Source organism: Loxodonta africana, chromosome 4 (assembly GCF_030014295.1).
Source record: "Loxodonta africana isolate mLoxAfr1 chromosome 4, mLoxAfr1.hap2, whole genome shotgun sequence".
Taxonomy (NCBI): Eukaryota; Metazoa; Chordata; class Mammalia; order Proboscidea; family Elephantidae; genus Loxodonta; species Loxodonta africana.
In genome coordinates, this window is record NC_087345.1 from 92516831 (window position 1) to 92534677 (window position 17847).

A 17847-nucleotide genomic window follows, 5' to 3' on the forward strand; every position below is an offset into this window, starting at 1 on the left:
TGAGAAAAAGGAAGCAAAAGAAGTGAGGCCTATGATTGCCCCAACTTACTGCCTGGAGAGAGTAATGCAGGGAGGAGAAATCCCAGACTGAGCCTGGAGGTCGGCGGTCTCCCTTAGTTGGGAGGACAGAAGTAAAAATTCAGGGAGGCCAAGGTGGCTAGAATTCTTAGGCCAGAGTACTAGAGAGGAAGAAACTAAAGATGAGAGAGTTCCAGAGATCTACAGAAGATTTTGAATATTGATTAGCATGTGTGTGAGGAAACTATCCATGACAGGGAAAAAAACATGGGAAGGAGTAGGTGGGAGAATCCCCAGAGTTCACCCAAGCCTGGAACAGTTCATATTCACACCAGCCAGAGTAGAAAAATGTCACAACACATGGAGCACCAGGTAGAGTACTTGGAAAGGTATCAATTCAGTAATCAAGCAAATTAGTGCTAGACTTAAGAGTGTCCAAGGCTCACCTAACAAAGCTTAAAAGCAAGCCTACAAGTAATTTAACTGAGTCCTAGAACAAAGCACAAGAATATTTAAGGAGATACAAAAATACATAGCAACCAATGATGCAAAATTCACAATGTCTGACATCCAATAAAAAATTACCAGGCATAGAAAGAAGCAGAAAAATATGATTCATAATGAAGAGAAAAATCAATCAATGAAAACAGATGACAGAATTAAGCAGATAAGGGCATTAGAACAGTTACTGTAATCAGATACCATACATATTCAAGAAGGTAAGGGAAAGCATGAGCATTTTAAGGAGACACATGGAAGATATTTTTAAAAGACCCAAATCAAACTTCTCAAGATGAAAAAAAGCCAGTGTCTGAAACAAAAAATATACTGAATGGGAGTGATTAACAGCAGATCAGGCACTATAAGAAAAAAAAAACAAAAAAAAACCAGATAACTTGAAGAAACTGTCTAAAATGAAGTAAACAGAGAGAGAAAACAGACTTAAAAAATCCTATCTGAACAGCTACCAAATTTTCAAAACTCCCTAAATGACAGGATTTAATAGAGTATAATTTGGCGCATGTATACTACAAAACTGAAAAAGTTCTCTCTACATAGTACAATTTGATGCATTATATGTAGGTCACACAACTTTGCAGATAGAGATGAAATATATTTACCTACCTAAAACATTTTAACCAGTTACCAAGAGTTCCATTAACTTTTCTAAATTAACCAATATAGGAGGAATCATGGGTCTAAAAAGTTTATAATTGGCCAACACAGATTTTTAACTTATTTAAATTCATCTCAGCTTGATTTTTTAGAGTCTACCTAAAAGCTTTCAAGCCTTATGCCTACATGCTGTTGTTGTGTGCTGTTGAGTCAATTCCGACTCATAGCAACCTCTTATGACAGAGTAAAACTGCCCCATAGGGTGTCTTAGGCTATAATTGTTACGGGAGCAGATTGCCAGGTCTTTCCTCCAGTGGAGTGGCTGGTGGGTTCTAACCACCAATATTTCGGCTAGCAGCTGAGTGCTTAACCACTGCGCCATTGGGGTTCCTTTATGCTTACGCACCCCTCTTTACTTCTGTTTGACTGAATATTCCGAAATAAGAAACAATGTAGGTATAGCACAGTCTATCCCATTACTGTGCTCCTAATTAACGTAAGGAAAATCCCATTAAAGCCAGCGATTAAGCGGCACAGGCTTACTGATCTGGAACAAGCTGAGGGTTATGGTAGAATGGTAAAAAACAAAAGTCTTGCTAACAGAAGGAAAGTTCAACATGTGTGGAATAAATGACTCAAGGACCTACAGGTTACAAGTGTCCTTTACGTTTCTATATTTCATTTATTCAGGATAGTGAACCACCATGCTTAGATACATAATACTCAGAGGGGCTGTTACCCCTGTTTAATTATTGACTGTTTATTTAAATGATTATCATTTTTTTAAAAAAGGCAAAGAGCTAAGAGCAGTCGATACTAAATAATCACTTAGAGAAAATCTACTTTAAAGCTAGAGTCTGTCAGATGTCAGTTAAAAGCATGAAACTGTGAAGAGGAGTGAAAATATTTCTTTAAAATGTCATGTCAAAGATGGTAGGTTTTTTTTACTGTTGAGTCAATCAGGAAATAAAAACGAAGGAAACAGCATAAAAGCACTGCAGTAAAGCAAATAAAGGACATAGGTTAACGTTGGCAGATAAGTCATCCTGGCCAGTAGAGTTTGACTTTAACTCACAAAAAGAATCCCTGTCACCCTAACAAGACTGCACACCATCTAAACCGCTGTCAGTCTCCCGAACTGGGTAGTCCCTGCCTGGAAAACAGATAAAGTGTCACCTACTGCCCTTCTGAAACCTTATCTATGGGAAAAGAGATAATTTGCCTTCTTTGGCTAAAACACAGATTTTTAGTTTTCTCTCAAGAGTGGGGCTCTGATTTACCTAGCTTTTTGTTGGTGGAGGAGAGTGGAACATCTTCCATCCCCAGAATTGAAAACTGAGCTCCTGTGGTGGGTCTTGAGAGAGATCTGGCAGCATTCCTGGATTGTTGAGAATTCTGAGTTGAGTGCATAGCCAAAGACTTAGGCTCAAAATCTGAGATCCCATTTTCCAGCATGGATCCTGCCAAAGAGAGAACAGTATTTTAGAGCACTATTTAAGGGTAAATCAATCAAGCAGTTTTATGTATACACAAAACAGGTAAAAATTTTCTTGGCAAAACCATGACTCTTTAACTGCTGTTAACAAAATCACCTGACAAAACAGAACAAAGAATGGAATCATCTGGGTGTGGCTATCAGACACTTCTAGCTTAGTTGGCCCTGGGCAGGCACCAAGAAAGGAAGGAACACGAATCTGTGTTAGCCTATCTCTAAATAGACTAGCTCATTCTCCACTACTCTGGTACAAAGAAGTGAAGAGAGTCAACACCACCAACTTAGGCTAACTTCTGTAAGTTATGCTGAGGAAAAGAGAGTTTTGCACTGACCCAGGAAAGGAAGTTTTAAAAGCTTCAGGGAATAGAAAGGGCAAAGAGTTAGGATATGAGAGGAAAGCTAGCTCAAAAGAAAAAAAAAAAAGATGGAATCCATGGCTATCATGCGTTTGTTTGAGATCAATGTAAGTGTAATATTTTTCTCTAAGCCTAAGTCTCTAAGATTTATGAACGGATCAATAAAAGAACATCTAAGAAGCACAGCATAATTCTTAAATTGGCATTGCATTTATAAATACAGCAGCAGCAGGGCAAGGGGAATCAGATTAATAAATAAATAATTCGTAAAACTATTTTAAAAGAGAGACATTCCAGTATCTTCCCAGTCCTCAACAAAATGGTTAATAAAACAAACCAAAAAACTGTACAAGACACAGGTTTAGAACTAACACTAATACTAACTTTTTACTAGAAAACAAACATGGGACCATAAAAGCCAAAAGTCTAGCTCTCATGTAAGCCAAGGTTATAGTTATTATTACATAATTCCTCACTGTATTGGGCCTTAGAATAGTAGTAATAATAATATCAATATCACTATCCTCCTCCTTCTCAATAAGTTTACATTTTTTTTAACATCTTAACTTCATCTTCTGTAGTATCTAAATACTAAGGTAACCAATGGAACAGAATTAAGAATCCAGAAATAAACCCACACATCTGTGGTCAACTGATTTTTGACAAGGGTACTAAGTCCATTTGATGGGGAAAGAAGAGTCTCTTCAATAAACAGTGTTGGAAAAGCCGGATTTCCACATGCAGAAAAAAAAAACAGGATCCATGCCTCACACCATACACAAAACAAATTCAAAATGGATTAAGCACTTAAATGTATAAACCAAAACCATAAAATTCTTAGAAGAAAATGCAGGGGCAATGCTTTTGGGCCTAGCTCTTAACAATGGATTATCTAATATAATAACAAAAGTACAAACAGCAAAAGGTAAAATAAACAAATGAGACCTCATAAAAATTAAAAACTTTTGTTCATCAAAACACTTTATCAAAAAAGTGAAAAGACAAGCTACCAACTGGGAGAATATCTTCAGAAACTATATATCCGATGAGTCTAATAACCAATATATACATTAAACTTTGACAACTTAACAACAAAAAGACAAATAACTCAATTATAAAATGGACAAAGGACTTGAATAGACATTTCACCAAAGACAACATTCAAATAACCACCAAACACACGAAAAGATGCTTAACATCATTAGCCATTAGAGAAATGCAAATCAAAACCACAATGAGATAACATTTCATTCCCACTAGGATGGTTAAGATAAAACAAACCAACAAACCAAAAAACTCTAGAAAATAGCAAACTTTGGCAAGAATGGGGGGATATTGAAACTCTTATCCACTGTTGGTGGGCAAGCAAAATGGTACAGCCATTGTGGAAAACAGTGTCAGTTTCTCAAAAAACTAAAAATAGAACTACCATATGACCTTGCAATTCCACTCCTGGCTATATAACCAAAAGACTTGAAAGTTGAGATTCAAACAGAAACTTGGACACCAATGTTCACTGTGGCACTATTCACAATAGCCAAAAGGTGGAAACAACCCAAATGCTCATCAACAGATGAATGGATAAACGAAATGTGGTACATACATACAATGGAATACTATTCAACCTGTAGGAGAAATGACGTCTTGATACAATACAGATGGAGCCTGAAGACATTATGCTGATGAAACAAGTCAATCACAAAAGGACAAGTATTGTATGACCTCACTTATATAAAAAGACAATAACAGGCAAATGCACAGAGATCAACATTAATTAGTGGTTTCCAGGGGCAGGAGACAGGTTAACAGTGATGGAAAAATCACATTAAGGATAGGGTTGCACAGCTGATTACTGTTAATTGCTGTCAAGTTGTACATCTGTAAAAAGTTGAACTGGCAAAGGTTGTGTGATAGTTATATTTATAACAACAACCAAAATAAAAAAGAGTAGCTGCTGAGACTGCTCAAGTACAAACACCTCATGAGATGTGGTTCTTTGGTTTGGAGGTTTAGGGTCATGATTTCACGAGACATGCAAGTTAATCGGCGGAGTAACATGCTTAGTGCTTCTGTTCTACCTCCTAGTTCACTGTGTAGTGCCTGAGTCTTACAAGCTTGCAAGTGGCCATCCAAGGCACAACAATTGGTCTCTATTTGCTTGGAGCAACAGATCAATAAGGAGAATCAGGAATAGGGGGAGGATATGGAATATGTGCCTAATTGCCTCCACAAACAACTGTCTCCTTTGCCATGAGACTCTAAGAACTGGATGGCGCCCGGCTACCATTACTGAATATTTTGATCGAAGATTCTAGAGAAGAATCCTGATCACGTGGGAGGAAATGAAGAACAGAATTTCAAATTCTCATGGAATCCAGATTTTCTGGAGCCATGGGGGCTGGATGAACCCCTGAAACTACTGCCTGAGATAATCTTTAAACCTTAAACCAAAAATATCCCCTGAAGTCTTATTAAAACCAAACAATAGTTTAGCTTAACTAGTAAAAAAAGTCTGCCCTGAGCATTATGCTCCTTTAAGAACTATCTATATGGGATCGACAGTAACTGGAAAGGTTAGACAGGAATCTTAGGGGACAGTGAGTTTATCTTAATGGGGAAGAAACAACTCAGAAAAGGAGGGTGAGAATGGTTGCACAACTTGAATGTAATCAATGTCACTGAATTGTCCAGGTAGAAATGGTTGAATTGGTGTATGTTTTGCTGTTTATATTTTCAACAATGGAAACAAAATTTTAAAAAATACTGAATTAGAAAAAAATTTTTAAAGGGTACTTCTGTTTTATGAGTTCAGAAGATTTCCACAAGTCTACTTAAGACTAAAGTTAAAATATGAGATGATGGAATGAAAATTTTACTTTTCTAGCAAAATGTGACTCTTTTACAGAAAACTAAAAACTTGAAAGATCAATTAGATTTAATTTACTGATTGCTTTTTGACCTAGGAGGCCTCTGTATTTTTCAACTGAACGCAACTTTTAAAACCTGTTAATAAACTCACCTGTTCTATCCTGTGTCTGGATATCTGGTGTGGCAGGCTCAGGGTCCTCCAATTCTCTGGCATCTACTGAAAGTGTCTCCAAGCCTTCACTGAGCGAGTCCACGGACTCAGTATCATTGATGGCACCATTGATGTGGTAACCATTAACACCACCTTTCTCTGAGGAAGGTGCTGACTGTTCCTCTTGAATGGAAGCCAATTTACTGGAATCTGGGATACTGTTACTTGCTTCTGCTGCAGGTTTTGGTTTGCTTTTCTTCTTTTTGTTCTAAGGGTTATTAAAGATTTGAAAAGAAAAAAAGATCCCCAACAACCCAGAGAAGTAAACTCTAGACACCCAAAGCAACCAATTTACTGATTTCTTGTATGCACTTGAAATAACTGTGTGTAAAATCTTATACATTAGATAAATTCAAACACAAAAATGTGAAAAAATGCCTGCCTGACAAAAACTATCATAGGCAAAATCAAAAGATAAATGACAAAATGTAAAAAAAAAAAAGTGCAACTTATTTTCAAACAAAGAGCTAAGTATATATAGACCTCTAACAAAAAACAAACAAAACACTAACTCAGTAGAAAGATGGTACAGAATATAAACAAATGGAATGAAGTACAACCTTAGTCTAATAAGAGACATATAAATTAAAACCGTACTGCAATATCAGTATTAGATTAGCAAAGGCCAAAAAGTCTGATAGCACTGTGGGGTTGAGCGTGCGGGGAAACAGACATTCTTATATATCGCTAGTGGGAGTGTAAACTGGTACTGTCTATGGCAATCTATTAATACTTACCAAAATTACAAATGCACATATCCTTTGACCAATAATTCTACTTCTAGGAATTTATCCTACAGTGATACTAACATAAATGTAAAATGATATATGTACAAGGTTATTCACTGCGATATTGTTAATAATGGCAAAGGACTCAAAATGCTGATAACAGGGTTAAACAAGTACACCCAAACAGCAAGATAACAATGCATTCATAAAAAAACAACAGGAAAGTTCTTTATATGCTGATGCTGAATAAGCTCCAAGATCTATTACATAAAAAAAAGAGGAGGCAAAGAAGAGACTATATATATTCATATTTGCTTATATATGCATACAATGTCCCAGAAGACATATAAGAAATTGGTAATACTGTCTGCCTCTGGAGTAGGGAACCAAATAGCTGGGGAATAGGGATGGGATAAAGACATTTCAGTTATTAACTTTTGAACCTTTTGAATTTTGAACCATGTGAATGTATTACCAATACAAACAATAAAAATAAATCTGCAGCTCTACGGGCAATGATTAATTTTATTTCTTAGGCTAGACTGATACGACTGTATTGATTTTTCCTCAGGCCCTTCTATGGCCCTCTCTAGCAGAAGCACCCTCTAGATATAATCACACAGCTCTCATTTATCTTTCTCTTAAATACCCTCTCCCAGATGAAATAGGTAAGCTTTCATATCATTCTCTCATGTATGTAACAACTACCCCAGTAACTGCTCACAGTTACAGCTTAATGGACTAATTCTGACAGCTAAGTGGACTGGATTTGGGCATTCAGGACTGCCAAACTGAAGCTGTTTTTCTTTCTCCAAATTTTAAGAAATTTGTGTCTCCAGCACACATAACCTTCCAGCTTTGTGCCTATTTTAGATCACTAATAACTTATAATTCTGAGCCAATAAATTAAGAAACTGATATTCTCCAGAGCACACACAGCTATCTGTGTTAGGGTAAAGCAGCAGGAAAAAGTTAGGCAAATATTCAAAGTTAGAGGTACAAGAGCTTCAGGGGAATCTAGTAGTATTAGGTCCTCCGTGGAAAAAATTCTCAAGGGCCACTGAGGCCAAGGCTGGTTTGATCAAGATCTGATGGGCCTCCTAATGAAGTGATTTAGAGTCACTGAGAAAGCACACCAGCACTGATAATATAGGAAAAGCAGATCTTAAACAGATATACATGGTAATATATTTCATAGAGAAACTTGATTAAAGTCCATACTTTGAGCACTTCCTAAAGGGGCTAGATTTAGGGTAGAGTTGTGGGAAGCATTCTGAGACCAGATAGTATCCTTTGGGGAAGGAATTTTGGTTTCAGGTGGATAAAAAGGGAATGAGAACTAATAATGTTAGGCATTGTACTTGTATTTGTTAGTATTATTTTCCTATTTTAGAGATGAGCAAATTAAGTCATACTACGGTTGAATAATACTCCAGGTTTACAGAGCCAGAAAGTAGAGGAACAGGGTATAAATACAGTTCTGACTGACTCCAAGACCAAGCGCCTTCTACCTCCTTGAGCTGGAACATCAGACCACTCCGCAAAGGACCTAACAGCTATAGAGGCAAAGCCCCCCTTTGCGCTTTCTGTCAATGCTCATTAACATCAGGAACTACATCACAGCGAATAAAGAACAGCTGTCTGAAGTGTTTTAACAGATCCATGATATGAATGACACTGAAAACCACTGGTCAAGGTAACTTTCTCTAGAGGAGCTCTCCTTTCCTCGACATGTTCTCTTGTTTCACTCCTGCCTGATATTAATATACCCTCAGCCACCGCACCACGGCCAAGTCATTCTGTACCTGCCTTAAATCACATGGAAAAGATTGTGTGGCACTCTATATTAGACACAGCTGTTATCAATGTCACAGGAGACATTTTTTAACAGTAACCTGAAGATGTGTACATAAATCATTTCTTTCGAATATTTTGGCAGAGCCTGAATTTTGAATAATACAAACATAAACATCATGCTTTTAAATTTAATTCACTTTTACCTTTTTCTTGCCTGTTACTGTCCATTCTTTGAGTACTTCACTGGCGCTACCTGAAAGAGAAATCAATTGCAGATTTTCTCTCCTACCACATATACCTAGTCAAGCAGGAATTAGTGTCTCTGCATTTTCTAATTGCTGGAGGATTTCCAAAGCTCCTAACAGGAAACGTTAAGGTTCAAGTCTCTGAGCTAATGTAAGGAAGATAACTACATCACGCCTACCTTTTGGAGTATCTTCCTATTCTGATCTCCCTACACCACGTAATTTCCTCCGCAAATTCTTCCAAAAAGAGACTAATGTAGTTTGGCCATTTTGAAGATTCTTTTATTTATACATCTTGGACTGAATAAAAGGTAACTGGTTTTACCCAAGTGTGCCATCCCCTCTCCTCCGAAGATTACACACTACCTTGGCTATACTGTTTTGGAAAAAGCTGCACATCTTACACTGTCCAAGAGCCAAATACTAACATTATAAAGAAAGTAGATGAAGATGAGGAGAAACCTTATGGTGTTTGGGCCTGTTTACCACTGTGTAATAAGAATTAACCTCACCCAAAGAGAGGTCTGGCCTTTGCCCTCACTTCCTGGGACGTGATCGCTAGGAAGAGTACCTTACCTTTGTTTATCTGAGGGCCTTAGCCACTGGACTGTCTAACAACGTGATTTATGATGGGGGCTTTGGGCTATGCAGTATACACTTTACCTCTGGAGGGGCTAGAGACTAAAGGTCAGCCAGATGGGCAGTCAACCATGGAGCCCCAATAAACTCTGGACACCAAGTCTCAGGTACATTTTCCTGGTTGGCAATACTCCAGGTGTGTTTTCACACATCGATACCAGGAACGTAACGTGTCTATGACCCACAGGGAAAGGACAATGGAAGCTCCCCATTTGGGACTTTTCCTGGACTCTGCCCTATATGCTTCTTCCTTTGGGTGACTTTAATCTGTATGCTTTTATTATAATAAACCATAACCATGAGCATAACAGCTTTCTGTGAGGCCTTCTAGTGAATTATTGAACGTAAGAGTGGTCTTGGGTACTCCCAAACTTGCAATTGGTGTCAGACAGAGAAAGTGGCCCTGTGTGGGCTGGACTGCCTCAAACTCTGCAATCCTATACTGGCAAATTCAGGAAAATGGAAATAAGAAGCCCTAATCTGATGTCACTGTTCAGTGATGCAATGGCCTCAAGTAAAGTTTTCCTTAAACAAGTTATGTGGAAAGAAGTTCATAAAACATTTCTCAACTCTATAAACTCGAAGGTTTGACTAGGCCCACTATTCTCCTATATGTCAGATAAGGGAAACTTAAACCCACATTTGAGTCACTTGCCAGAGCCAAACTAAATGGTATTAGTTCCTGGAAAAAAATACCAAGTCCCTATATTTGTGATCTGCTGCTGGGCCACTGAATCACTGCTTTGTCATTACGAGTCTCTTAAATTCTCATCTAACCCAATTCCAATCAAGTTTCTCATGCCCTGGCCACAAGATTTCTTCTTAAACATTATTAGAGAACATTCTGAGTAGAAAGACGAAATTTTCTCTTGTCTCTTATTCCAGATACTATATAGTTTATGGATGAATTGCTTCTAGGGCTGAAAGAGGTACCTTACATAAGAAAAATGTCACAGTATGTTTTATTATCATGGGGTCTGCTATATCATCTGTGAAACACTGAATTGCTAAGTGAATGCTATAAAATTCTGAAACAAGCTCTATTAGAACAAACTTAAAAAAAAAAAAACTGAGCTAGGATTACCTTCCATGAATGCTTGTACGGTTTTGTCCACACAATTATCAAAGTGCTGCAAGACGAGAATGATTTCATTGTTGCTCTTATTGGGAACTATTGCTCGAACTGCATTTATCTGGAAAAGATGATGGGGTCATTTAATTCTAACATCATTAGGTCACCTGGCAGTTGAGGTCTACCAGAGAATAAGAGTGACGTTTCATTCTCAACAGTATGTATGGCTCTTCAGCGTCAGTAGGAGTACATACAACCATCTCACCGGGAATGATTAACAGGTGAGTGATAACAGCACATGAGAAATTAATTTCAAAACTTACAAAAGCCTTATACTAGATTTTATCTCAAGAAAGGGCAGTATAATTTAGGTATTAGGTATTCATTTAACATCAGTATTTCCTCATTTTATCATGAAGGTAGAAATTTTAATGAACCACAAACAACTTAGATTTTTATACAGTGTTTTTAAAAATATTTTTACTTTATATCATTTAATTGTATAACAGCTCTATAAAGTTAATTTACAGAGATAATCTGAATTATTATAAACTATTCCAGGTACACAAAACGTAACACCCACTATACAACACCTAGTTAAAGGAAAAAAAAAGATGGGATTGAAGCCCCCATGAACCCTTCGTAAATCTCATGTCCCTCCTTCCCACCTCAGAGATTTCTATCCTGAATTTTGTATTTGTCATTTCCATACATGTTTTTGTATTTGAATGATATATGTCTGTTTCTAAGTAATACACAGTATTGTTTTACATTACATAAAAAATACCATAATGTACATGTCTATTTTCAATTTGCTTTTTTTCACATAACATTGTTTTTAAGATTCTTTCCATGTTGACAGACACATCTCATGTTCATTTATTTTAACTGCTACATAGTATTTCCACTGTATGAATATACTCAATTTATTCATTCCTCAGTTGATGGGTACTTATATTGTTTCTAATTTTTGGTTATTATGAACAATGTTGCAATGAACATTCTTATGTCATTTGCTGCTGAATCCCCAATGACTAAAACAATGCTTATGACATAGTAAGCGGTAAAAGAAAACTGTGGTGAATAGATATCTTCTATGAACACTATCAGAATGTCTTTACTGTATACAAAACCTAGTAGAATTCCTGAATAGTAGAACATCTACATCTTCATTAGATACTGTCAAATTGTTCTTCAAAGTAGATATGTTTATTTTGTTAGATTTATTCCTAAGGTATTTTTTGAGATTAAAAAGTAACTTCCAATAACTGCATATTCTGCTTTCATTTTGTATATCAATCTTATACTCAGCAATCTTGATGAACCTTTATGAGTACTAACAATTGGTTGCTTTCTTGGATTTTCTATGTACATAATTGTATTGTCTAAAAATAATGGCATTTTTTCCAATTCTTATGATTTTTATTACTTGTCTTATCATACAATGTAAAAATGGCTGTTTCCAAGAAACCTTGGTTCTTTTTGATGGGAAACGGTAGTTAAAAGCCAAGATCTGGGAGCTAGGTGTGCTCATTGCTACTGGTGAGTCATGTTTCTAAGTCCTTTCAGTGGTTAAAGCTAGAATTTTTTTTTTTTTTTCTAGAAATCATGACTTCATACTGACATTTCCAATTGAAATGTAATATTAAAAAGCTTTTTCTTATCTGATTTAAACATGTATTTATTTTCACCAAAAGTTCTAGTTCCTAAAAACAATCAATGTGATCCATCACATAAATAAAACAAAAGACAAGAACCACATGATCTTATCAATTGATGCAGAAAAGGCATTTGACAAAGTCCAACACCCATTCGTAATAAAAATTCTCAGCAAGATAGGAATACAAAGGAAATTCCTCAACATAATAAAGGGTATCTATTATACAAAGCCAATAGCCAACATCATCCCATCCTAAATGGAGAGCTGAAAGCATTCCCCTTGAAAAGAGGAACCAGACAAGGATGCCCTTCATCACCACTCCTATTCAACATTGTGCAGGAGGTCCTAGCCAGAGCAATTAGGCTAGAAAAAGAAATAAAGGGTATCAAAACTGGGAAGGAAGAAGTAAAACTACCCCTATTTGCAGATGATATGATCTTATATACAGAAAACCCTGAAGAATCCACAAGAAAACTATTGGTAGTAATAGAAGATTTCAGCAAGGTATCAGGATACAAGATAGAGATACAAAAATCAGTTGGATTCCTCTACACCAACAAAAAGAACTTTGAAGAGGAAATCACCAAATCAATACCATCTACAATAGCCCCCAAGAAGATAAAATACTTAGGAATAAATCAAACCACAGATGTAGAAGACCTATACAAAGAAAACGACAAGACACTACTGCAAGAAACCAAAAGATACCTACATAAGTGGAAAAACATACCTTGCTCATGGATAGGAAGGCTCAACACTGTGAAAATGTTTATTCTACCCAAAGGAATCTACAGTTACAATGCAATCCTGATCCAAATTTCAATGGCTTTTTTTAACGAGACAGAGAAACAAATCACCAACTTCATATGGAAGGGAAAGAGGCCCCGGATAAGTAAAGCATTACTGAAGAACAACAAAGTGGGCGGCCTCACAGTACCTGATTTGAGAACCTATTATACCGCCACAGTAGTCAAAACAGCCTGACACTGGTACAACAACAGATACATAGACCAATGGAACAGAATTGAGAATCCAGACATAAATTCATCCATCTATGAGCAGCTGATATTTGACAAAGGCTCATAGTCCGTTAATCGGGGAAAAGATAGTCTTTTTAACAAATGGTGCTGGCATAACTGGATATCCAGCCTCAAAAAAAAATGAAACAAGACCCATGCACGAGAAACAACTCAAAATGGATCAAAGACCCAAACAAAAAATCTAAAATGATAAAGATCATGGAAGAAAAAATAGACTGGGTTATAAGACATTAAATTATATTTGTGAAGAATGAGTGTGCTTTTAGCTCAAGTAGATATATCCGACTAAATGGGTAGCTCCTGTCAGGAGGCAAGATGAGAAGGCAGAAAGAGACAGGAGCTGGCTGAATGGACATGGGAAATATAGCATGGAAAGGAGGCGTGTGCTGTCACATTATAGGGAGAGCAACTAGGGTCACATAACAATGTCTGTATAAATGTTTGTATGAGAAACTAACTGGAACTGTAAACTTTCAATTAAAGCATAATTTAAAAAAAAGTTCTAGTGCCTAAAAAATTACATTATTCAGTGATTTGCTTTATTCTATAAAAATCCATTGCCATTGAGTTGATTTCGACTCATAGCCACCCTACAGGATAGAATAGAACTGTCTCATAGGGTTTTAAAGGCTGTAAATCTTTATGCAAGGAGACTGCCACATCTTTCTTCCACGGAGTAGCTGGTGGGTTTGAATTGCCAACATTTCGGTTAAAAAACCACTGTGCCATCAGGGCTTCTCTTTATTCTATAATGCTCATAAAATAGTATTACTACAAACAACATTATGACACAATACTACTACTAATGATAAAAACAATGAATAAAGTTTAAGATTTATTTACAATTCTTTTTGTCCTTTAAATACATTCCTCTAAACAAGTATTTTAGAGCTTGTTTTAAACAAGTATGGAGCCCTGGTGGTGCAGTTTTTAAGAGTTATGGCGAGCTATGGCTGCTAACCAAAAGGCCAGCAGTTTAAATCCACCAGCTGCTCCTTGGAAACTCTATGGGGCAGTTTTATTCTGTCCCATAGGGTTGGGATGAGTTGGAATTGACTTGACGGCAATGGTTTTCTTTTTTCTTTCTTTTTTTTTTTTTAAACAAGTATAGTCAAAATACTGTGTTCAAAATCAGTGGGAACATTTATACTAGTTCATCCTTTCCCTGCGGTGAAATATTTTAGGATCCTGACCTTACATAAGATCTCAGTTCCAATTCCTCACTCAGGATAAGCTCAGGGCTTCTCGACACTGTATAGTAAAATCCATTTGTTACTGAGACTAGCGAAACACTCAGGTTTAACTAGCTAGACCTTATTTACCACTCTGATTTTTAGTTCCCTCTATATCTTTGGCCCCTAGAGATTTCCTTTGCATCTTGTGTTCAGCTATGCATTGAAAATAATGTCCATTATTTTTCATTTTAGTATTTCTAGATATTTTATACCCGGAATGTTTTAAGGTTATCTAGGCAGCCATAATACTCAAACAGGAAATTCTTTAAAAAGAAACAGGGTAAGAAAGGTAAAGTAACTTCTCCAAGTAATAAGCAGAGCCTGTATTATATATATATATATATATATCTTTTTTTTAATTTTTATTGTGCTTTAAGTGAAACTTTACAAATCAAGGCAGTCTATCATACAAAAATTTATATATACCTTACTATATACTCCTAGGTGCTCTCCCCCTAATGAGGCAGTACACTCCTTCTCTCCACTCTCTAATCTGTGTCCATTCCGAAAGCCCCTGACCGCCCCTGCCCTCTCATCTCCCCTCCAGACAGGAGATGCCAACATAGTCTCACGTGTCTACTTGATCCAAGAAGCTCACTCTTCACCAGTACCATTTTCTATCCCATAGTCCAGTCCAATCCCTGTCTCAAGAGTTGGCTTTGGGAATGGTTCCTGTCTTGGGCTAACAGGTCTGGGGACCATGGCTTCAGGGGTCCTTCCAGTCTCAAGACAGACTATTAAGCCTGGTCTTTTCACAAGAATTTGGGGTCTGCATCCCACTGCTCTCCTGCTCCCTCAGTGGTTCTCTGTTGAGTTCCCTGTCAGGGCACTCATCAGTTGTAGCCGGGCACCATCTAGTTCTTCTGGTCTCAGGCTGATGTAGTCTCTGGTTTATGTGGCCCTTTCTGTCTCTTGGGCTCATAATTACCTGGTGTCTTTGGTGTTCTTCATTCTCCTTTGCTCCAGGTGGACTGAGACCAATTGATGCATCTTAGATGGCCACTTGCTAGTGTTTAAGACCCCAGATGTCACTCTCCAAAGTGGGATGCAGAATGTTTTCTTAATAGATTTTATTATGCCAATTGATTTAGATGTCCCCTGAAACCATGGTCCCCAAACCCCCACCACTGCTACACTGGCTTCGAAGCGTTCAGTTTATTCAGGAACCTTCTTTGCTTTTCGTTTAGTCCAGCTGTGCTGACCTCTCCTATATTGTGTGTTGTCTTTCCCTTCATCTAAAATAGTTCTTGTCTACTATCTAATCAGTGAATATCCCTCTCCCTCCCTCCGTCCCCACTCTCGTAACCATCAAAGAGTATTTTCTTCTTTGTTTAAACTATTTCTTGAGTTCTGTTAATAGTGCTCTCATACTATATTTGTCCTTTTGCAACTGACTAATTTCACTCAGCATAATGCCTTCCAGGTTCCTTCATGTTATGAAATGTTTCACGGATTCATCATTGTTCTTTATTGATGCGTAGTATTCCACTATGTGAATATACCATAATTTATTTATCTATTCATCCACTGATGGGCACCTTAGTTGCTTCCATATTTTTGCTATTGTAAACAGCGCTGGAATGAACATGGGTGTGCATATATCTGTTCGTGTAAAGGCTGTTATTTTTCTAGGGTATATTCCAAGGAGTGGGATTGCTGGATCATATGGTAGTTCTATTTCCAGCTTTTTAAGAAAGCACCAAATCGATTTCCAAAGTGGTTGAACCATTTTACATTCCTACCAGAAGTGTGTAAGTGTTCCAGTCTCTCCACAACTTCTCCAACATTTATTATTTTGCCTTTTTTGGGTTAATGCCAGCCTTGGAGTGAGACAGAATCTCACTGTAGTTTTGATTTACATTTCTCTAATGGCTAATGATCATGAGCGTTTCCTCATGTATCTCTTCACTACCTGAATGTCTTTTTTAGTGAAGTGCCTGCTCATATCCTTTGCCCATTTTTTTAATTGGGTTGTCTTTTTGTAGTATCATGTAGATTTTAGAGATCAGACACTGATCTGAAATGCCATAGCTAAAAACTTTTCCAAGTATGCAGGTAATCTTTTTACTCTTTTGGTGAAGTCTTTGGATGAACATAGGTGTTTGATTTTTAGGAGCTCCCAGTTATCTAGTTTCTCTTGGTGCATTGTTAGTAATGTTTTGTATACTGTTTATGCCATGTATTAGGGCTCCTAGCATTGTACCTATTTTTTCTCCCATGATCTTTATCATTTTATATTTTACATTTAGGTCTTTGATTCATTTTGAGTTAGTTTTTGTGCATGGTCTGAGATATGGGTCTTGTTTCATTTTTTTGTAGATGGATATTCAGTTATGCCAGCGCCATTTGTTAAACAGATTGTCTTTTCCTCATTTAACTCATTTTGGGCCTTTGTCAAATATCAACTGCTCGTATGTGGATGGATTTACGTCTGGATTCTCAATTCTGTTCCATTGGGCCATGTAACTGTTGTTATACCAGTACCAGGTTGTTTTGACTACTGTGGTGGTATAAAAGGTTCTAAAATCAGGTAGAGTGAGGTTTCCAACTTTGTTACTTTTCACTAAGGCTTTACTTATTCGGGGCCTCTTTCCCTTCCATATGAATTTGGTGATTTGTTTCTCCATCTCACTGAAAAATGTCATTGGAATTTCAACTGGAATTGCATTGTATCTATAAATTGCTTCAGGTAGAACAGACATTTTCACAACGTTGAGTCTTTCTATCCATGAGCAAGGTGTTTTTCCACTTATGTAGGTCTCTTTTGGTTTCTTGCAGTTGTGTCTTAGTTTTCTTTGTATTGGTCCTCTACGTCTCTGGTTAGATTTATTCATAAGTATTTTACCTTCTTGGAGCCTAGTGTAAATGGTGTTGATTTGGTGATTTCCTCTTCAAAGTTCTTTTTGTTGGTGTAGAGGAATCCAACTGATTTTTGTATCTCTATCTTGTATCCTGATACTCCGCTGAACTTTTCTATTCATTTCAGTAGTTTTCTTGAGGATTCCTTAGGGTTCTCTGTATATAAGATCATGTCATCTGCAAATAGGGATACTTTTACTTCTTCCTTACCAATTCTTTATCTAGCCTAACTGCTCTGGTTAGGACCTCCAGCTTGTTGAATAAGAGTAGTGGTAAAGGGCATCCTTGTCTGGTTCATGATCTCAAGCGGAATGCTTTCAGACTCCCTCCGCTAAGGATGATGTTGGCCGTTGGCTTTGTATAAATGTCCTTTATAATGTTCAGGAATTTTCCTTCTATTCCTTTTTTGCTGAGAGTTTTTATCATGAATGGGTGTTGAACTTTTTCAAACGCCTTTTCTGTATAATCGATAAGATCTTGTTGTTCTTGTCTCTTATTTATGTGAAGG

General features: G+C 37.0%; 1 protein-coding gene across 2 annotated transcripts in view; it reads right to left on the reverse strand.

The window, feature by feature from the left end:
* The window catches only part of SPATS2 (spermatogenesis associated serine rich 2), a 155537-nt gene that overhangs the window by 24172 nt on the left and 113518 nt on the right, over nt 1-17847 (reverse strand). For both annotated transcript variants that reach the window (XM_064284268.1, XM_064284269.1), the window contains 4 exons: nt 10558-10666; nt 8793-8842; nt 6005-6272; nt 2415-2594 (listed from right to left, as the gene is read on the reverse strand). In XM_064284268.1, coding sequence (XP_064140338.1) covers nt 2415-2594; nt 6005-6272; nt 8793-8842; nt 10558-10666 — 607 coding nt within the window. The remainder of the gene's footprint in view (nt 1-2414; nt 2595-6004; nt 6273-8792; nt 8843-10557; nt 10667-17847) is intronic.